We start from the raw sequence: 23935 nt of genomic DNA, 5'->3' as shown, positions 1-23935 counted from the left end.
CTCTATTGTACACTAAATGAACTTTGTTCAAAAAGAAAACAAAAATACTAACCCATCTGGTGGATGATGGCACAACCTTCTAAGAAAATTATATTACAGCGAACAACATTATTTCAATTGATTTCTTCGCCAGTTAGTCGTCTGTCACTTCGTTTGTGTTATTAATCAGGGTGTCTACTAACTGCAAAAACCTGGAAATTCGGGAATCTTCAGGAAATTTTACTTTGCCTTAAAATACCTGGTAGTTTAAGAGAATTTAATAATTTTCTTACTAAGGATATTTAAAAAAAATACAAGCATTAATTTTCTCTCGTTATTTTCATTCACACTTTGAACTTTATAGTTTTACAGTGGATCAATCTTCAGTGAAAAATATATTAAAAACAGAGGCCTAAAATATTTTTTTGTCTTTCGTACATGCATATTTCCAAGAAATTTTAAATTTGAACTAGTTCTGGACTTAAAAGCTATAATACGTCAAGTAAGTTTCAAGAATATGGAGTCAAATTTCACGCACAGTTTTAAAGGCTCGTGGAATTTTGTTATAATTTCTATGGACCTCATTCCAAGGGATCTTTCAGAAAAAACAACAAATGCAATCTGTTTTCAAAGTAGTTCTGATGAATTTTAGACTTCATGTGAAGCTTGATAGTGCTGATCATGCTTGGCATGCACAGTTGTACACACCAACTGCTCATTTGTTAATAACTTTTCACTTCAACATTTAAATTAACACCAATGAATTTTTACGCTTAAAGTGCAAGATGTGCAGCGAGCATTTCTCACGTCATTTTTACAACGCAAAAACAAATACAGTTTATTACTAGAATTAAAATCTGCTTTTTTACGCATGTATAACCAGCTTGAAATCTATTCTATCTACTGCTTCAAAAAGAACTATGTTTCGCCTACTGTGTTCAAAATTATTTGCAAATGAGCAGTTCGTGACCAAAACTGTGTATACCAAGCATGGTTTTGAGTAGAATTTCAAAAAACCCTGAATTGAATTAATAGTAAATTTTGATAAAAACTCAGAAATTTCTGAAGAGCACAACTCTTGTGAACTCCAGAGGGCATTCTGAGGATAATTTAATAAAGTTTGTGGGAGAAAACAAATCTGGAGCATAAGTCTTAGATTTTTTTAAATACTAAAAGGAGGATTACAATTAAATCTGAGAATAACTCCAGGGCATCTTAAAAGGAAATTGGAAAAATAAATTCAGGAGAGTTTGCCAAACAAATTATGAGAAGAAATCTAAGGAATTTGATATTTTGATATTTCTATGATATCACCCTTAAAATACTCTCAATTTTTCCCGATGTTCATATTTATCACGTTTCAGAAATTCTCTCGGAGCTTTGCTGAAGTTTCCAGAAATGCCCTGAGTTTCTCGAAACTTTTTTAATGTTTCTACAATTTCCTTGAAATTATTTGAACTGCCCTTTGATTCTCTGATCTGTCTTGATGTTCTCGAAACTTTCTTAAAGCTCTCAATTCTATTGAAGATCTCGTTTCTGTTCGGAAATTCCTGTATTCCTGTAAACTGTATGGAATTCCTGTAAACATCTTTAAATCTCCTTGAAATTCTCTGGACTTATGTGAAGTTCCTGAAATATTTCTGTAGTTTTCATAAGTTCTCTGAAAGTCTTTGTACTTACATGAAATTCTCGGAACATCTTAAGGGTTCTCGATTTTTTATTCAGCACATCATTGAACTATCCTGATTTTTCTAAATTTACGATTATAGATCTTTAAGCTGCTCCAAAAGTCTGGAATTAAGTTACGGGAACTGCTCTTAAGATCTGAAATTTCCCAAAGATCTCTAGATCCAGCTTTTCTGAGGTGCTTAGAACTTCTTAAAAATTGCACAATACCCCTCAAATTTTCTATATTTCTCAAGTTCGCTTGACACCTGTGAAGTTATCTAAAATTCTAGGAACTTCATAACAAAATCGGATGCTAAAACAACCGCTTTGAGGTTTCTAAAGCTTCCAATAAGTTCCCGATATTTTCAGCATGTTAACTTCCCTTATGTTCTCGCAGTTTGTTTATAGAGCTTCACTAAAATTCTCAGCATTTCCTTTCATTCCTCAGAACTTCTCGAAAGTTCCTACAATTGTTGTGAAGTTAATGGGACTGCAATTAAGATTTAAAATCTTAATAAAGTTAATTAGAAACATGGAATAAATCATTTATTTTTTTCTTTAATTCTGGCACTTTGAAAATTTTCTATATATTGAACTAGTACATGGAATACGAAACTTCAAGATATTGAATATGTTTAGATCTTGGACTTACTCAAATTTAGTAAGTATTTTTAACTTTTTTAACTAACGATAAATTAAGTAAGTGTTCAAACTTCAACATTCAATGGATTTGATTGTAAAGCTGTTTCTTTAAAACTGATTGCCATGTTTTAAGAACGTGTGGGTTAGTTGCTGTTGTTTTTGATCTACTAAAGAAAACATATTTTTAACGCATTTAAAAAAACAATTAGAAGTCTGGAATTTATCCGTTAAAGTTCTGGAAAAACCTGGAAGACTCAGGTAATTTTATTAAGAAAAATGAATAGGCACCCTGTAGATAGAGAAAGACGATTAAACGGTACAAAGCAAAGAATGATCAATCTTGAAATAAAATTCACGCTAAAATAGTTGAAAATAGTGACTGATTACAAGAAAAAGTGACTTTAGTGACTGGCTTGAAAAAAGTGACCAAGTCACTAAAAAGTGACTTGCTACCTGCCCTGTCATCGGAGCTATCCTAAAATGCATATAAATAAATTATTCAATAAAAGCTTGCTTGAAACTGATTACCTATCAGCACTCCCGATCGCAAGGAGTTGTGGGAAAGATTAATTCATTATCGTTGTTTTAAATGAGACCAATGCTACCTTCCATGGAAAGGATGCTGGGCTATTCTTTTCACTAGATCGATAAATTCGATGTCATGAGGGATGTGATCGATGATTACGATTTAAATTAATTAGGCGTAGAACATAAATAAAAAAAGGTTGAGGTTGGGATTGAACTCGCGACCTTCTACTTGGAAATCGGAAACGGTAACCACTATGCTACCAATTTCGTCTTGTTGTGAGCATGAAGTAGTATTGTGAGATAATGAATGAATACGTCGTTTGTAAAGCATTTACAAGGCATGCGATTAAAACATGGACGCATAGTGGTATAAGAGCTATTATGCTGACTGTATTCAACTTTTTGTCAGCAATATTGTGAAGCAATTCAATGGAATCTAATAAAGGGTGTCCACGATGAAATTGCTACACACAAAATTGATTCGCAAAATTCGAGTTTTCATCCGATTGCCATCAAATTTTCAGGGATTGAGAAATAACTATTAAACTTCATTTTACCATTTTACTCGTATTTTATTTACAGTCCATACGCAAATGCCCGCACCTTGGCCTTAACCCCGGCCATAAGATTCTGCACAACCTGTGAATCAACCGTTTTTTGCATGTAAACCCATACTTTCTTCAGTTCCTCGACTGTCTTCACTACCTTAGGTCGTTTAAGAAGGTGCTGCTTCATAATCGCCCAGTACTTCTCGATGGGGCGGAGCTCCGGAGTGTTGGGAGGGTTGAACATTTTCGGCACGAAATTGACCTTATTGTCCGCATACCACTTCAGCACGTCCTTGGAGTAGTGGCATGAGGCCAAATCCGGCCAGAAGATTGTTGGGACGTTGTGGGCCTTCAGGAGAGGAAGCAGCCGCTTCTGGAGGCACTCTTTTATGTACACCTGTCCGTTCATCGTGTCCTGGGTCACGAAAGGTGCACTCCGCTTCCCGCACGTGCAGATGGCTTGCCAAACCAGGAATTTCTTCGCAAATTTGGACATCTTCTGAGTGCGGACATGCTCCGGAACGCTGAACTTATCCTTGGCCGTGAAAAACAGGTTGCCGGGGATCTGTTTGAAGTCGGCCTTCACATATGTTTCGTCGTCCATGATGCAGCATTCAACTTTCGTCAGCATGTTGAGGTACAACTTCCTGGCACGGGTTTTGGAGGACTTGTTCTGCTTCTCGTCGCGATTAGGGGCCTTTTGTACCTTGAACGTTCGAAACCCAGCCTTAGTTTTGGCCTTCTGGACAAAACTTCGGCTTAGGTGCAGCTTCTTAGCCACATCCCTAACGGAGGCGTTCGGATTTCGGTTGAAGGCCCCAACTACGCGGTTGTGATTTTTGGTGTTGTACGAAATACTTTTTCCATCACTTCTGGGCTTCCGATCGGTGGTCAACCGTTCCTCGAACCGCTTAATCACTCGCGACACCGTGGAATTCGCGATTTCCAACGTTTTAGCGATGGAACGATGCGAGAGATCCTTGTTCTCGTGATGAATGCGCAAGATTTTATCACGCACGAGCTGTTCTTTCGACTCCATTTCCGCGAGTTTTGGTCACAGGACTTTAAAACTTGCAGGATGTAAATAATGCACTATGAACTAAATCCACCCAAATTTTCATTAAATTCTACCCAACGGTTAAAAAGTTAGAGCAATTTCATAGTGTGGCAATTTCATCGTGGACACCCTTTAAAGGAGCTAGAAAACAGTTATTAGACGTCTAATAAAGAATGTTATCAAATCATTTGAAAATAGTCGAATTAAAGCGTCAATGTATGTGCAAAATTACACTTATTCAGTTTGTTATTAGGATAGTAGGATCACAGACAAACAGACATAACACTCACAAGTTGTTCATCGAACAAGCATTTAACGGTCAATTTAAAAGTATCTCAGTTGGTAGTACTGCCACTTGTGGCGCGCATAGTCAATTCCCTTGCGTTTGACGTTTACACACTACCGCCATCTGTTCAGCGTACTACCCACCACACCCATTCAACACACATGGGCCGGGACCAACGGCTTACTTCCCTTCGGAAGGAAGACTTAACCAGAAATTGTTATGCCTCAGAAAAATCCTACTGAACTCGGCGAGGATTGAACCCAGACCAATTTGGGTGAAAGTAGTCACGCTTACCACCACACCACCGGCGCCGGCTTTTTAAATAGTCGAAAAGCTGTTCATAATTAATCATAACACGTACCATAATCATAACAAGATGCAAACATTCGAAATATTTTTTTTTTATTTTAGGGTCCATGCATTAATTATGTCACGCTAAATCGAGGATATATTTACCCCCCCCCCCCCTATCGTGACATTTTTCCTATACCTAATACATTGCTTGTCACATAATCTTAGAGCCTGCCTTCAATCTGTTAACGACGATCTGTTAACGACAGGAAGTTGGCAATTCCACTCTCCCCATCCAAATCGCTTCAATCGGGTGCCCTGGTTGGACCGTCCCATACCCAGCATATAATGTGTCATATAATAATGGAATGAATGTTAACAGAGCAATAAAGGAAAGATCTCACCCGATATGTTGCAAAGGAATCCATGACTTCACGGCAATTTCGAAGAGCTCCCATAGATTAGACGATGATTTATATCCTTCTGCAGTTACACAAAAACCACAGACAAACAGACGCAACACTTCATTGTGTATCTTCGTTCACGCATTTAACGGTTTATTTGAATATTATCAGTTCCGCGAAATACTCGCCGCAGCGCTGGCATCGGATCACTTTGACGTTTCTATCGAGGGGGGCGACACATCTAAATCTCAAGTTTAGATGGTCAACAAATCTCACACTAGCGAATCAATCTTCGAACAATCTTCTTTCATTTGTCGCATCTACTTGCATCGCTCATCAATTTTTTGCAGGAAATCTTCAGAATCGTCATCAATCTTCTTTCTATCTACTCAGCGTGCGCGCAGCTAGCCACAGCAAAACAAAATCTTTTTTGCATCGTAGATAGAGTCGTCCCCCTCGGTTTCTATACATTATATAGAGCTTTTATGCAATATTGTTTGCGGGTTAGCGAGCAAGCTTGTTTTCCGCGAGAAGCCCGAGAGATGTCGCTACTGAGGTTCTATGTTTTGAGAAACTATGTTTTCAAGAAAACTTTTTCAAACTGAAATTCAAATTATCACTCACGAAGCCACAAATTTCTGGTCCAGGAGAAAAAATCAAACAACGCAGATAGCGTAAAATTTTCTGATGCTTGCAAACATGATGAATCATGTTTTCTTTCTCGATTCTAAAACTTCTCGGAAAGCGAGAAAACCATCAATCACACACGTAACCGTCTGGGATCTGGGGGGGGGCGTGCTGTCAAATCAGCCTACTGATCATCTTGTATGAAACTGGTTCCAAACGTAAACAAACGCTGTAGGTTTCTTATGGCTTGTTTACGTTTGGAACCAGTTATGCGAGGTAGGCGACGATTGTTCGTATTTGACAGCCACCTCCCCCCCTTGTCTGGGATGTGTCAGCGCTAACTAGCAAATGCAGCCGAAAACTATGAAAGCGAACGCACGCACAAAACAGAGAGCAAACTTTAAATACCACCGTATCCAAAGGGGTTCGATACTGCACTCAAACATCTAACACTGCTTCTTGATCCCAAGCTCAGCCTACGGATTCTAAATTCAGCCTAACGCATAAAAACGCCATTGAAACGCCATTGAATTCACTTCGGACTATCGGTAGTTTTTTAACTAAAGAATCGTACCAAATGCATAATTTACTTGTTAACGGAGAAATCATGGATTTATTTGATGTTTTCTACTCAATAGGTCCAAAATAGGCGATAAGGTCGAAGTAGTTCTCTACCCTATACTGTCAAACTTCAAATCCCAACAAACAGACGTAACTCTTTCTCCTCAATCGTTGTACAAGCATTTATCGTTCATTTTAGATTTTATAAGTGAACGGCTATCAAGCATAACAAATGACATGGCGCTTTCAACGAAAGGGGCCAACCTGGGTACTGCGAACACAGCCGTTTTTGTTTTGCAAGTCAGCAGAAAACAACTTGAAAATTTTCCGATATCACAAATTGTTTTGCTAATGCACTGCTCACAATTTGCATATACATGCTGTCGAAAGTTCACCCTTTGCTCCATAAATAACGTGTACATGGTGTTGGGAGTGCACCTACCCACATGACTCTTATAAAGTTTGTTTGCATTCTTCCTTCAGCAGTTCGTGCAGGTTCGTTCGTTCGTTACATTGTTTACATCCGAGTATTTGAGCAAGTTTTTTGTTGAAGAATATTAGTAAAAAAAATGCCGAAATGACAATATTTTCAACATTGACCACAATACTTTCTCTGCCGACGGGGATTATATGAGAAAAGTATCACTTTTAGCAGCTCTAGATCGTTGGATTCTTTTTGACAGCACCAGTTGGATTCTTTTTGACAACCATTTCGTGTTTCTCCGCATCACTCAGGGGCCAACTATGATAACTCAAAACTTCTGGAAATTCTCGAAGCAGTGAAATTTGTATCTGGGGCTGTTTCTAGCTTTCAGAAAAAAGTAGCTGAAATCATTACACCACATTAGAAGCCCCTAGAGGAAGAATTTGCAGAAAGTCCTCCAGTAGACAATTAAACAGTCCAACCGAAAAATGACCACTCATCTCCTGGATGGTGATTTGTGGGCAATAAAAGGCACTGGAGGCACGCAGGACTGGTTTAAATTTGACGCCAAACAACGAACTCGTAGACTCCAGGAAAACGCTGCTGAAACAGCCAAACACAGCAGAAAACCCAAGACATCGTATTGTTTATTACCGGCATTGTAAAATTGTATCCAATTTTTTTTTATTTCTCTTCAAATTATCTATCATAATTACAAATGAAAGCAAAAAAAAAAAACAAAACTACCGGGATTCACAAACAAATACCGATAAACGGCAAATTATTTTTCCGAAGGCTTGGCAAAATTTGACAGTTATTAAGTAAATTTTGCTTTGCCGATCTCACGGGCAATTGAATATTATACCGGGATGTTTGCCGAAGACTCAGCTGTTGGATTCTTGGAACTGTTTTTTTTTGTGGGCACGGCGGAAAAATTTAAGCGTATATGTAGTAAACATTGAATAAAGTACAAATTTTTGGTGCTGCCACAGACAAACAGACATAACTCTTTGAAAAAGTTTTTCTTGAAAACATAGTTTCTCAAAACATAGAACCTCAGTAACGACATTTCTCGGGCTTCTCGCGGAAAACAAGCTTGCTCGCTAACTCGCAAACAATATTGCATAAAAGCTCTATATAATGTATAGAAACGTCAAAGTGATCCGGTGCCAGCGCTGCGGCGAGTATTTCGCGGAACTGACAATATTCAAATAAACCGTTAAATGCGTGAACGAAGATACACAATGAAGTGTTGCGTCTGTTTGTCTGTGGTGCTGCGCTTCTGATCAACTCGATTGGTCCTCTCAACGTTCTCAACGTCGTTCTGTTCTTTAGGGTGAATGCAGGCATTTCTAAGGCTCTTTACACGCGAACCAAAGTACGCCCCCGCAAACCAATACCACTTTCGGAAAGGTGATAATTGCCCTTATCCGATGATGTTGTTGGTTTGCGTGTTATGCCTGAATGGACCACTTCGTCAAACAGTTTTAGCGTGACTATCTACCAACGCTTTTACAAAACTGGACCAACAAATTACTATTTTACTATAAAACGCTCCACTTTTGGCTACTTTTCTCGTAGTTCTAGATAAACTAATATTAAAATCAGTGCCAACATTTCAAAGGGGCGTAATTGCATTTGTAAACAATGGCTTTAGCCGTCGATTTCTCGCAAATAAAAGCTCACTCATGACAAATAATGACACCAATAGGTAGAGGAATGTTTCCTCTACCATCTAGCATTGTTATTTTGAAGTAGTGAGCTTTAAGATGCGAGAAATCGACAGCTTAAGCCATTGCTTACAAAAGCAATTACGCCCCTTTGAAATGTTGGCACTGAAATATTGTTTTATTTCGAAGTTCGAGGAAGGAAACGTCGTTTTCAACTGCTCGAATGAAATACTTAATTCACTTGGCCACATTGCAATTTTCTTTTCGGCTTTTTTTTTGGGTAATGATGATGAATAGATTTTAGGTGAAAATTCCTCTGCAGCACTGGCAGCGTATCCAGTTGTTCCATCGCGCTATTTGCACGGTTTTATCTGGAAATCCATATAATAGCTATATTTCCCCAATTATCTAAACAGATTTTAACTATTTTACAATATCAGACAGTGAACAAATGTTACACAAATTGCCAACGCTAGCAGAAAAATGTCAAAGCGTTCCAATGAAGATGCATTAACATAACATGATGTTGGGTTTCAGGAAAATTTCTGGTGTCACTAGATAACTTCAAAGCCATCCTATCTTTTTCAGCCCCCAAATCCCATTATTCACACCCAAATAAAAGCAAACACATGTTTTCGCACAGATAAGAAGTTTTATATTGCACCCAAGTTGCAATGTTAAGTGTCATGCGTGTATTTTTAATCAGAACCATCCGGTCGTGTTTCGCGACGGGGTAGCTTTCCGGGAAGAGTTCATTTACCGACAAAGATGAAGGAGGCAATTTGGAAACTGCCAAAAAACCTGTAGTTTCTGTCTTAATTTTATTAACTGCAACACATTTATTGCCGCCGGTGTCACGTGAGCGTATGCACTGAGCTGTTACAAGACCGTACGATGCGATGAACATCTCACATGATACAGTGTGCAGTGTACATTTTAAACATCTGAAACCAGTTTAGTTTTCTGGAGAATGGCATAATTAAAATTTTGTTTGTAAGCCCTTTAATATAAATTGGTAAAACACGATCAACATTTTCAATTGATTTCTCACTGAGCATTCCCAACTAAGAAGTACGCAAATGAAGACGGGAATACGAGTTCGTGAATCTTCAATTAATACAAGAAAATATTTCTGCGAAGGATTTTGAAAACACACAGCGGAAATCAATTTTAATTTGATAAAGAAAACTGATTGCAGGACAAACGCAAAATTCTTCGAATATGCATGCGTCGTCGCATGGAGAACTTTCCGTTGAACTTTTCGGCTGATTTATGACTCTTGCTAAATATTTCACAGCAGGAACTCAAATTCAAGCCGGTCCTCACGCTGGTCCGGAGGAATACAAAAGCAACAGAACACTTTTTATCTTCCTTTTTGTCGTTCATACGTCTTCACACAGTTTTTTTTTATGTTGTTTGCTTCAATTTGCCAAAAGCATGCTAATCGATGGCTAATTTATGTTTTCCTTATTATAATCGGTCTATAAGGTCTGCCTTATGAGCGTTTATATCATTTTCGGACAGTTTTGAATTGGCGACTTATATGTGTGTAAGGGCGGCTTTCCTCCAAAGGCGCTTTTCTTACATTAAAACGTCTTCAGCATATATCATCATAAATTGATAAAAATTGCAGTCATTAAAGAAACATGCGTGCCATTTGCGTCCTCGTATAAGGGAAATGCGTAATTTTTTGAAGATGCCGGCATTCCAGCTAAAATGTTTTAAATTTAACGACTTTATCACATTATACGCAGGCGATTACTTGTTGATGTTTTTTTATTCATTTGAAGTAATCATTTGTGTTATCAACGTAAACGAGGCTACCAGCATACTGACTGACTTGAACATTCCGGTGGGCTCTTACAAATGAAATCGAATTTGCCTGAAGGCTCAAAATTTTTAATGAAAGTATAAGTCTGCCTGTCAATTTATTTGCATTTCGAAAGAAAAGAAAAATGAGGCCAATATGTTTATCGATTTCATTTCTTTACCTGTTGTACGAGAATCGATATAATGAAATATTCATCTTTTAAACATATCCACGGGAAAGCCGATGGGTAAACTCGATTGACCCCACATATTGGAACACAATAGCTCTACGATATTTTTGAACTTGTATTTTTTTACATTGATTACTAAATTGCCGGTAAGGTAGAATAATTTTTTTTTCCTTTGGTTTGTTTTTTCCGTCGATCTTGTTTTCCGTGCTGAGCACCAATGCTACCGACGTGCCAGGAAGGCAGCTCCCACACCTGGACCCTACCTATCGACCCATCAACTCATGAACCGGGGACCAACGGCTTTACTTCCCATCCGAAGGAAGGCGTGATCAGAGATGTTATGCCTCAGAACATCCCGGCGGCGCCGACTGGGATTGAACCCAGGCCTGCTGGGGTGAGAGGTAATCACGCTTACCACTACACCACCGGCGCCGTTAGGTAGAACAATTCAAGAGCAAATTTTCATTACGTCGAATGTAACAAAGGTAAACAAAGTCGAGCTATCAGTGTCAATCGATTCTCCTGCTATTACACTATATACTGTCCGAATATAGGATCAAATCCCATTTTTAAATTTATTTACCAGTCAAATTGCTTTTTGACGTAATCATCTTTCGATCAAAATAGTTTTCGATGTTACTTAAGTCTATGGAGATGCCGTTTGACATAAGTAACAGCGCTGAGAAACCCGTGAAAAGTGTACGTTCGTCGTTTCGCTTTCTCATTATTAAAGTGAATAAATCGATCTGTTTGTTGCTAAGATGATTTCGGTGGTCCTAAAATGATGAATGGGCTGCACGTAAGGAGACGTAATTGATAATTCTCCCGAATATCCTGGTAAATACACTTTGACTTAAGTAACAATAGGGGCCACCAAACGACGTATAATCATAGAGGTAACTCTAAGACCACTGGGTCCCGAAGAAAATCATTATTATTTTTGGCTCACTCAGTACCAGAACAACGGTCCCAAGCAGTCCCAAGCTATTTCACTCACCCCTGCATGTTCTGCATGAATCCACACACCCCTGATGTTATCTGTCAAACTTTCATAGCGAATCAAAACAAACATAGTGTAGTAATAGAATTTCATCTAGAATAGGGTACGTTAATCGTTTGTTTGGGACCAATAGGCTACTAAAGTGGAGAGCCAATTTAAAATCGTTGGTTTCGTATTGATTGTTGGTATAATCACTTTTGACTCAAAAACCATTATTTTTTAGCATGAAAGCTAGCGGTTTGCATTTGTATGATTAAAACCCTGCTAAATATGTTAAACATTGCTATCACTATGAGAATATGTGTTTACTTTGAAATAGGAGTAAATTTTCGGTCATCAAAACAAAACTTTATTTTTCTCGGATTGGTGCGAATGTTACTTACGACATAATGAAAATTTGCTCTTGAACTTATGTTTCAATTCCTCCCGAAAACTTATTTCAACGTTTCTGGGAAGCTTCTTCAGACATTGCTCGAATGGTTCTTCCATCTTCTCCCAGCAGTTTTTTTTAACTTTCCCTGAACTTCAGGGATGTTTCCAGATTTTTATTGCGGATTGACACTAGCTGCAGGAACTTTTAAGAAGTTCTGAAAATTCAGAAAAGTCTAGACTTTTGAGTAAGTTCCGAAAAAATAAAGATAGTTTCATTAACTTCTGTTCAAATTCCAAAACCTGAAAATTTCAGGAAAGTCCAGTGAACTCCAATGAACTTACGAAAACATCAGAAATATTTTGGAAACTTCACAAATTCAAAGAACTGCAGGGAAATTTAATGGTTTTCAGAACAGTTTCAGTTGTTTCAGAGAATTGAGAGAACTTTAGGGAAGCTCCGTGAACATCAGGACAGATCAATCAATTTCAAGGAAATGCTGATATTTTAAAGGATTTCCGAGAAACTCAGGCAATGTTCCACAAATTTAGAAAACGTAAGCGTAGTTACATGAACATAAGAGCATTGCGCGAACATTTTATTGGAAATTTTGTGCTTTTTAATGGTAGTGCTAAGAATTAAAATGTAAAAAATTGGGAAGATCAGAGATCTTCAATGCTAATGATATAATAAATTCAAGAAAATTGTGAGAGAACTTAAAAAAATTCGTAATCTTCAAGAAAATCCAGATACCTTCAAAGGTGGTTATTTATATTCAGGTAGCCTCATTATAATCAGGGAAGTTCCGTGTACTTCGAGGATGATCAGAGAACTCTAAAACAGCCCCATTAACTTCAAGAAAATTACAAAAAAAATTTAAGGAATTTCGTGGAATTATGGAATATTTCTAAGTGCATTTCAGGAATATTCCGAAAACTTCAGGGGCATTGCGGGGTCTTCAGGGATGTTTTATGAATATCAGGAGAACTTGCTGGATCTTTAGAACATCCCCCAGAAATCTCTTTCTTCAGGAATCATGTTCTTGTTTCTTTTGACTGTTCCGTAGGCGCTCTGGCTTCCAAAATTATTCATATAAATTCAAAATAGGATTCCTTTTGTTTTAGTAAGCCACTTTTCAACTGCAACTATTGTAAAAATAACAATATTCTATTATTAAGCCAACAATAGTTAATTTTAATTTAGCATTTATTTGCTGTGTCCATTTCCCGGGCCATGAATGCAAAAATAACAACCAACCATTTCCTCTTTTTCACCCGGACAAAAATGTAAACAATAACAAAACTTTTCTCGTTTGATTCAGCTCTTTTCCGCGTTCCACGTAAGTATTGTTTTTAATTGTGAATTTCGGGAAATAAGTGCAAGATTTCCGAAAATCTTGAAACTTGAGATAAGTAAGTATGCTGCAGTTCGAGCTGTAGTTGTTAAATATAATCAATTTTTCTGTTTTTTCTCTTGATTTTTTTTTTCCATCGATCTTGTTTTCCGTACCGAGTACCAATGCTCCCGACGCCAGGAAGGCAGTTCCCACACCTGGACCCTACATATCGACCCATCAACTCATGAACCGGGGACCAACGGCTTCACTTCCCGTGATCAGTTATCAGTGTTGCAAAAATAAAACAAAACATAAAAAAAAAAATTAACATTATTTTTGAATCAATAAACATATTTTTATTACTACTGCGTAAATTGTCAGACTTAACGGTTGTCAAATAATTGCAACACAGAAACCACCATCAAGATAGCGCTATAACATGTTATAACCATAGAGGTAACTCTAAGACCACTGGGTCCCGAAGGAAATCATTATTATTTTTGGCTCACTCAGTACCAGAACAGGTCCCAAGCAGTCCCAAGCTATTTCACTCACCCCTGCATGTTCTGCATGAATCCACACACCCCTGATGTTATCTGTCAAACTTTCATAGCGAATCAAAACAAACATAGTGTAGTAATAGAATTTCAACTAGAATAGGGTACGTTAATCGTTTGCTTGGGACCAATAGGCTACTAAAGTGGTGAGCCAATTTAAAATCGTTAGTTTCGTATTGATTGTTGGTCGAGTTGTTGGTAGTAGTGAGCCAATTTAAAATCGTTAGTTTCGTATTGATTGTTGCTATTAGTTTCGTATTGATTGTTGTTATAAAGGCCGGCGCACAATAGATACGTTTTCGGGTTTTTTGACAGATAATGCATGGGCTAACTGTCAAAAAACCTGAAAACGTATCTATTGTGCGCCGGCCTTAACTCTCCAGTCTGGACAGCGTTTTAGCTTGTGCCTGAAACAACACACTCAATGGAAAATGCATTTCTCGCGTCACTTTTCAAATAGACCACACGGATAGAAATCTCCTTATACCTTTTGGCAAATTTCTATTGCTGATTATTCATAAAATGTATAAGTCAACTAATAAGCAGACGCCTTGCAAAAAGTTAATGAAGATCATGCGTTGAATGAAATGTATAAGCGGTCACACATACCTTTTCTGCATTCTTATAGGACCTATGTGGTTTGTCTTATGGAATGTATAAGGCTGATGTAATGGCAAAAATGTATTAGTGAAACACATGTGTTGCGAGAATTAATTATTCGGATTTCGTTGAAGCTACTCGTCTTTGCGATGAGATCAGCTCAAAGCTGTAAATGTTTATTATTTAGAAACATTTTAGGTTAATTTAGTTTAATTTACTTACAATTAGTCTCCTATTAAGTATTTCACAAAATATTTCTCAGCAACAAATTCAATGTACTGTTAGGTTTCAAACTGCAATTAATTTAATAATTCCAGAACAACATGTGAAAAGGGCATACAAGCTTTTTGTAAACAAACCTTCTTATGCCTTTTTCTCGCCACCCAAATAACACCAACGCAAACCTTTAACATCACCGTGTAGGGGACACTTTCCCCTTCCCGATGATATTGCTGGTTTGGGTGGGCGACCCTCGGTTGGTGAGAAAAGGGCCTACAAGGGTTTGTTTACAAAAAGCTTGTATGCCCTTTTCACATGTTGTTCTGGAATTAGGATTTAATTAGATATGAGAAAATATAATTTAATTCACTTTATCAATTTCGTTCACTACAACAATGATGAAAAATCGTTTTCTGATGGCTTACTTCTAATTGACAACCCATGTTCTACCACCGTTGAGTTGACAGTTAACTCTTCCACACACAAACTCTCATGTCAATTCGAGGGACTGTCCAGTGGCAACATTCTCCCCCTCGTGACGCCCGGAATCCGTTTCGGCGTCACCATCAGGAACTACATCCAAAACAGCAAGTTTGCAAACCGGTCTCCTCAATACGCCGCTAGATGTCTCTACGTCGGCTCGACGTGCTACTCCATCTTTGCCCGGATATGTACGGATCACACGGCCTCTTGTCCACTGGTTACGAACTCCTTCGTCTGCTATTACTACTATCGCTCCTTCCCTGACTGGTGCCACGTCTTGAAACCACTTGGTTCTGCGGGAGATGATTGGTAAGTACTCAATAATCCAACGCCGCCAAAACGCATCCAGCATATGTTGCAGTAACTTCCAACTGTCCAATAGAGCTTTTCTTTCATCCACGGGAGCTTTGACCGGCTGTCGAACTCCACTCGAACTTAGCATCAAAAAGTGATTCGGAGTCAACGACTCCTGTTCTTCATTGCTCAGCGGCACGAACGTTAACGGTCGTGAATTGATCATGTGTTCTGCTTCGTCTAACAGCGTCATGAAGGATTCATCGTCTAGCTTGCGTAACGTTGGCAATGATCCCAGCGCAGTCTTTACAGATCGTACCATCCGTTCCCAACAACCACCCATGTGAGGGGTAGAGGGAGGGTTGAAACGCCATTTGGTGTTCGTGTCCGTAAAAGTGCTGCTCGTCGCGATGTTGATTTCTCGCAACTCAATTTCCAGCTCCCTGCTAGCACCAACGAAATTGGTGCCGTTGTCCGTATACACTTCTTGTGGTGCTCCTCTTCTAGCAATAAACCGTCGAATGGCTTTCTTGCATGAATCAGCTGTCAAACTGAAGACTATCTCCAGATGTAATGCACGCACGGTAAGGCACGTAAAGACCGCTACCCAGCGCTTGACGGAACTTCGTCCGACCTTAACGAAGTAGGGGCCGAAATAATCGATTCCTACAAACGTGAACGGTCGTAGGAACGGCGTTATTCGGATCCGAGGCAATTGACCCATCTTTGGTGCTACGGGTTTCGCTTTATACACGCGGCACCACTGGCACCGAATTGCTGCAGAGCGTACTTGAGTTCTGAGTTTTGCAATATAATGTCTCTGACGCACTTCATTGACAATCGTTTCATTGTTAGCATGACGAAATTTACGGTGATACCAATCCAGTAATAGGTTGGTAATCCGATGACCCCGCGGTAGAATGATAGGGTATCTGGTATCGTACGGGACGTAGTCTGCTGCTGCGATACGACTATCCACGCGTAGAACACCGTGCTCGTCGAGTAGAGGAGGTAGCTTCGCTATAGAACTGCTTCTATCCAACGCCTTCTGCTGTTCTCGTTTCAATTGACTGTTATGTTTTAGAGTAGCTACCTCGTCCAAATAGCACTCCGATTGTGCAAGTCGCCACAGACTCCGTTTTGCTTTCTGCAATTCTTCACTGCTTAACTCTTCTGCACCTTCGCACTGTGTATTTTCAGCTCGTCTCAAACTTTTCTCTTGGAAGCGGTAAACGTATGCTACGCTTCGCAACAGACGCTCGTATTTGGAAAATCTTTCCACCTCAATGATCGGAACTGTTAGAAAGTTACTGCATATGTATGCCGATCGTAATTCTTCCGTTGTTTCTTCCGGTACCTCGAATCCGCTGCTCGGCCACTCACTCTTCTTTTCGTAGAGAAACGCAGGACCTCGCATCCACCTACTATCTGGCGTACAGTTCGGGCCTTTTCCCCATTTTGTAGCTTCATCTGCAACATTGATTTTCGTTCCCAGCCATCGCCATTCCTCAATCCTTGAATGGTTCAAAATTTCGTTGACTCGGAAGGCAACATATGGCCGATACCGACGAGTGTCCGATCTGATCCACGAGATAATCGTACTAGAGTCACTCCAAAAATGTGTGCGCTTGACTTGGATTGAATGACCTTCTTCAATCGTTTTTCGAAGACGCGCCCCGAGAACCGCCGCCTGCAATTCCAAGCGCGGGATTGATAGTAACTGTAGTGGAGCAACTTTAGTTTTTGAAGCAACTAGAGCACATCGTATCTGTCCACGATCCTGAACACGGAAGTAAGCCACGGCCGAGTATGCTTGTGCACTGCCATCGACGAATATGTGCAATTCCAGAGAATCATAACAGTTAACATCGTACCCCGAGAAATAGCTACGAGGAATTCTCACATTGTTCAATTCTTGCAGGGCCTGAAGCCAGAGTTTCCATGCCTTGAAAATGTTCTCCGGTATTTGCTCATCCCAATCCACGTTAGCTCTCCAGACTTCTTGTATGAGGATCTTCCCTTGAATAATCAGCGAACCTACCAGCCCCAACGGATCGTAGATTTTCATGACAAAGCTCAGCATCATTCGTTTGGTTGGTGCAATCACGCCTTCCACTAATTCTTCAAGATCTCCTTGCAGGCTAAGCGAAAAGCAGAACACATCTTCCCTCGGCAGCCAAGATATCCCAAGTAGTCGCTTAAATCCACTCTGGTTGTTCATCGTGAGGTTCTTGACAGTAGCTGGGTTAACTTCTCCTATAGCCTCTAGTACTTTGGGTCTATTTGACACCCAGTTACGAATGTGGAAACCTGCCTTCCGATGGACCTCCGCCACTTCCAGAGCCAACTCAATCGCTTCTTCCTCCGTGTTGACGCTATCCAAGTAATCGTCGACGTAGTGTCTATTCTTGATTGCTGCCGCCGCTCTTGGATGGTCTTGCTCGTTTTCCGCTGCATTCAGATTTTTGACATACTGCGATTGAGCTGGAGAACAAGTCGCTCCGAAGATCGCCACGTCAGATACCATAGTAGTCATAGGTTGAGATGGCGAGTTGCGGAACACGAACAATAGTGCACTTCGGTCCTTTCTTCTGATTCCGACCTGCAGGAACATTTCTTGGATATCGCCAGAGAATGCCACTTCCCGTTCACGGAACTTAAACATAACATACAGCTGCGGAGTCAGCAAATCAGGACCTTTCAACAACATCGTATTTAAAGAGATTCCGTCTACCTTAGCCGCTGCGTCCCATATTACCCTCACCTTTCCCGGTTTATTAGGGTTCAGAACCACTCCAAGGGGAAGGTACCAAGTGCGGTGTGGGTCGAATTTTGTAATTTCTTCTTCCGTTACCGCATGGATGTAACCTTATGCCTGGTAATCCGCTATTTGGCGCCGTACGCTGTCGTAGAGTTGCGGATCCTTCTCAAGACGCTTCTCGAGACATTTCAGACGACGTTCAGCCATCGGCCTGCTATTCGGAAATTTTATGGAGTCTTGTTTCCACAAGAGTCCAGTCTCGTACTTCCCGCTTGTTGTTCTTACTGTCGTCTCTTCGAGGATTCGACGAGCTCGTTGATCTTCACTTCCTTCCAAAATCGGGGCCACTGAAACCCCTAGACTTTCCACAGAGAAAAATTCACGTACGTATTCGTGTAGATCGAGCTCCGCTGGTTCCACGCACATGTGCATCTGCCGGTGTTGGAATTGATGAGCTCCTCCTCGCAGACTACCGCAGACTACCCATCCGATACGAGTTTTTGAAGCGATTGGTTCTTGTTCCTCTCCTTCTCGAACTTTGGACGCGGTCAGGAGGTGAGCGTTGTTTAAACCAATCAGCAAACCAGGAACGCCCCTCTGGAAACTCTTGACTGGCAAGTTTCGAAAATGCTTGTACTGCTTTAGCATGCTAGCAAAATCCAACGATTGCTCTGGTAGCCCCAAGTTCTCGACGGTGTAGACTTCCGACACATCAAATTTATTTTTACCACCGGGTTCTGATATTCCCAGCTTTACCAGTTGTGTAGTGGCAATCTTTTTGTTGATTCCGCTAGTCCACTGGATACACAAGGATTGCATTTTACCATCGGCTCCAAGTTCATCTGCTATTGCCTTTTCTACTAGGGTGACCGATGATCCATCGTCCAGAAATGCATAGGTATCAACGGAACCATTCTTCCCGTATAACGTCACCGGAAGTATCTTGAATAACGTCGACGAAACAGGCTGACGATGGATGGTGACAGTAGCGTTGGTGGTAATCGCGGATTGTCCTGAGGTAGGCTCATAATGTAGAAGTTGATGATGGCGCTTTTCGCAACCGTTGACGCCGCAGACTTCACCTTCACAAGGCCAGCGAGTGTGCGAAACGAGGCATCTGCGGCACAGCTTGTTCTCTTTCACCACCGTTCGTCTAACGAAAGCTTTTTGAAAGATGTACAGTTCACTACAATGTGGTCCTTTGATTTACAAGTCGGGCAGCATTTACCTCCTTCGTTTTCTTTGCCTTTGCTGTTCGTTGGTAGCTCCCGCCGTTCACTCTTGGGTTGATTACTGGACGACCCCGAATTTCTACGGTCATAGGTAGCGTGTGTATTCACATATACCTTATCCTTCGGTCTCGATTTCTCCTCCTTTGGATTGTAACACCACTAGTAGCAGATGTAACTTTTCCCATGTACTCACCAAAAGCGTTCAAATCGACAACGGGTAAATTCTCTTGATAGAGTGCCCAGCTAAATTTTATTGTAGCTGGCAGCTTATCAACGAGCTCCTGAAGAAGGGTAGGGTTGGAAAGGTGGTTATCCATGCCGACAGCCTTTAGATGTCCGCATAAATTTTGGACAACTAACACAAACTGGACTAGTGTTTCCAGTCTTTCCGCCTTTGGCGCTGGAGTCGCTCGCACTTTGGCAACCATGTTATGTACGATATGTTCAGGCCTTCCATACAAGGTATGTAGCGTGGAAAGAATTTGTGGCACGGTCGATGGATGAAGAAGGAAACTACTAACTGACTCCTTTGCCGCACCTTTGAGGGAACGTTGCAAGCGTAGTAGATTTTCCGAGTCTGAGTAGCCACAAACTTCGTTGGAGTGCTTGTAGCTACTTATGAAGAGTGGCCAGTCAATTGGATCCCCAGAGAAAACCGGAAGCTCTTTTGGAATAACATGCCTGGCAGCTAGCTGATGTTGTGTTGGACCGTATTGCACTGGTGGGAACTGATTATGATGGAAAGGGTGAAACTCCGGAGGGCGGTACGGATTGAACTGTGACTGACCCTGTGGTCCTACGTAAGAAGGCCCTAACGGATTGAGCTGTGGTTGACCCTGTGGTCCTACATAAGAAGGCCCTACTTCAGGGGGTACAGTAAACGTATGAGGCATTCCTAATCTGTCTAACGAACTAACGATACTGGGATCGGGTGTCGAAGTATGGGAGAAGTTATTTATTTCGCTACGCTCCAATTGGGGAGTACGATTTGTACTCACGTGCAGTATTGGCTGAGTGGATGCCACTGGTGCCACTTGTTGTGGCTCCGTTGCTCGAAATGGACGGCTCTTCTCTCGTAGTCGAAGTAGTTCTTGCCCAAGCATAAAGAAGTTGAAAATACTTTGTAATGACTAACGCAAAGAATCACTAATACTTTAATATACATCATTTAATACATTTATACAACCTAAAAAGTGCAAGACGCGGAGCTTATACAACTAAAAACTGGTCTTATAACATGTTTTGGAAACATCATAAAAACCAGCGACAAAAAAAAAAACAATAAAAAAAACTTGAGCATGGGATTTGATCACTGGTCCTTGGCGTGGTAGACTTGTTACTACCTAACTAGACCAACACCACTTGATGAAAGGTTTGTTATAAGTATCTATCATGTTCTTGCCAATGGCATGAAAATTATTTTCTCGTTCATCACGCCTTCGATCCGTCATGAAGACTTTTTGTTAGTAGCGAAGCGTACGTCTAATTGCCAGAATGTTATTTAAACGTATTTTCAACTCCTTATAAGACAACCTGCACATTTTCAGTTGTATTAATTTATGAGATGTCATAAAAAAGTATTTTCAACTTTCTTTATAACAAACCTCCGAATACCTCATAAGAAACTGTCAATCACTGCATGAAGAGACAGTCCGGCTCAAAGGCACCGTGAATGTTTACGTCAATCTGGATTGATTTTGTATACGACAAGTTTTATAGTGGTATTAAAACAGTAAGATGCACGTTCAAATAACATTTTAAGATAAAAGCAAAAGAAAACTATTTTGGAAAATGTTGAGTCAAAGAAGTATGAAGAAAACATCTTTAAACCTCATATATAACGTGGGATGTTTTCTGCATCTCTTATAATACATTTATACAACAAGCCGTTCTAATTCTTTTTCAAAAAGATGTTTTATGTGTTACTTGGGTGATGGTCTGCAAGTTGTTGCTCTAACGAACGAAATCTTCGTCGGTCTTCGTCTCTTTCCGCTTGCTCCTGCTGCCTTGTCACCGCCAGGGTCTGGTACTGCTGATTACTCATTTCAAGCTGCATATGCAAAGCGTTTTCAGCCTTGAGTAATTGGTTCCGTTCTTCCGTACGCTGTTGTTCCAACTGCTTCAACTTGTTTACCAGGTCCATCTCTCGTTTGCGCCTCAAATCGTTCTCCTCCTGATGTTTCGTTGCTATATCACGCTGCCTTTGCAAGCCATCTTCGATTTGAAGCAACCGTTGTCGTTCCAGATCGCGCTGCTCCTCCGCGCGTTTGAGGCGATCTACCAGCTCACGCTCACGTTGCTCATGACGCTCCAGTTCAACATCGTGCTGAAGTTGCAGCTCAAGACATTGCTGCTTTCTCCGCTCACTGGTTTCACGGTGCCAAACATCGTATGGAGAGGAGTTTCCCATAAGCTTCGGAACGATCTTCGGAATCGTGCCGGTTGTGGATTGCATCGGATTAATTCCAATCTTCCACTGTGCAGCCCTAGACTCTTCCAGTAGGCGAGCATATGGTTGAATGTTCACTAACTGCAGCTTTGGAGAAATCAAATGGTTTTTTGGATTCCGATGTTGATCGTTTGCCGAATCTGACTCGTTCTCCGGACTTTCGCCGATGGTTACACTATCGGTGGTACGCGGAATAGAAATTACTTCCCCTTCAATATCAGATATTCCGCTATTCATCAACGGAGTTGACGTACCGACGGGTGTTGGTGTCACTTGATCGATGTTCTTTGCATCAGTCACGTTTCCTGCCACGTTGACTCGATTGATATCAGTAGGCTTCACATGCTTCTCAACCCATGCTTCCACCTTTTGGATGCTACTCCTGCTACTATGCCGACTACGTGTGCTGGATACTTCATCGTCCTGCTGACGGAGCAGCTCATGCTTACGAGCAATGTACTCCTTTTCGCGTTCTAGTTTGTCCTTCATCGCCTTATCGATCAACAGTTTTTCCATCCGTAGTCGTTCCTCCTCCACTTTCTCCTGTACTTGCCTTTCTTCCTCCAATCGATCTAGATCACGGGCTATCTGAGCTCTCCGTGCACTAGAGACGCTGGACCGTCCAGCAGTAGAACTAGCAGGTGGTGGAGGTACCTTAGGGGAACACTGCGCACACACAAAGTCTTTTGAGCGTACCGTAATCGTGTCAACATTCGCGCACGAGAAATGGTACCAACGCTTACAGCCTCCGCATTGGACCATATAAAGCTCGTCATTATTGGGTCGATCACATTTCGCACACTCACACTCATTTCCGTGCTCAAGATCGATCACCGAAGGTACAAAACTATCATCCGCTGTCGTGTCCGGATCGTCAATCATCACACAAGCGCCGTCTCCAAATTGGGTGACCTTGGTTCTAGATCGGGTCTGACGGACAAATGATCGCTGCATCTTGTGGCGATAATTCTTTGAGAATGTTGCGAGAATTAATTATTCGGATTTCGTTGAAGCTACTCGTCTTTGCGATGAGATCAGCTCAAAGCTGTAAATGTTTATTATTTAGAAACATTTTAGGTTAATTTAGTTTAATTTACTTACAATTAGTCTCCTATTAAGTATTTCACAAAATATTTCTCAGCAACAAATTCAATGTACTGTTAGGTTTCAAACTGCAATTAATTTAATAATTAGGATTTAATTAGGTATGAGAAAATATAATTTAATTCACTTTATCAATTTCGTTCACTACAACAATGATGACAAATCGTTTTCTGATGGCTTACTTCTAATTGACAACCCATGTCCTACCACCGTTGAGTTGACAGTTAACTCTTCCACACACAAACTCTCATGTCAATTCGAGGGACTGTCCAGTGGCAACAACATGAATAAAATAATTGATTTTCGTTTCGTGCAGTCTACATTGATCGATTATCTTAATCGTACGTAATTTTTTGTGATTTTTTGCGTTACGTAATATTTGATGCCCCCTACTCAAAAATTGGTAAAAAAGGTTTGGATTGACAAGTTGATAAATGAAAATCGATCGGATCCATAACTTAGTTTACTCATTTTTGAGAAGCTTCACTTTTGATCGATATGACTAGAACCTACTCAACTTTGGGTTGTTTAGAAATAGCGTGCATACCTTCATTTTTCAAAAGTAATTTGAAATTTGAACGTAATGACTTTTGTAAACAATCACTTCACCATGTGTCGTGAATAAAAGCTTAATCTCGATGACCTCTACCTCAAAACAGGTAGAAAAATAATTTCTCTATTATTTATTCTAGTTTGTTAACGAGATTGTGCTTTTTTCGCGAGAAATCGGTGATTGAAGTGTTTGTTTACAAAAGCAATTACGCCCAATTCTCAAATCATTCGCATCCGAAATCGGCTCACATCTCGTCAGACTTATTTTTCAATTTTGACAGCCGAGCCTAATC

At 40.3% G+C, this 23935-nt stretch overlaps 1 protein-coding gene across 1 annotated transcript; it reads right to left on the bottom strand.

Annotated features, from left to right (window-relative positions):
* Nucleotides 1-15257: 15257 nt before the first annotated feature.
* LOC135698403 (uncharacterized) lies at nucleotides 15258-18254 on the bottom strand. Its single transcript, XM_065218379.1, has one exon. It carries the CDS (start codon nucleotides 18252-18254, stop codon nucleotides 15258-15260), a length of 2997 nt encoding a protein of 998 aa, XP_065074451.1.
* Between the last annotated feature and the right edge of the window lie 5681 nt (nucleotides 18255-23935).

Source organism: Ochlerotatus camptorhynchus, unplaced genomic scaffold (assembly GCF_037179485.1).
Source record: "Ochlerotatus camptorhynchus isolate MF236.1 unplaced genomic scaffold, CSIRO-AGI_Acam_v1.1 ptg000085l, whole genome shotgun sequence".
Lineage (NCBI taxonomy): Eukaryota > Metazoa > Arthropoda > Insecta > Diptera > Culicidae > Ochlerotatus > Ochlerotatus camptorhynchus.
This window is presented reverse-complemented; position numbering and strand designations above follow the sequence as displayed.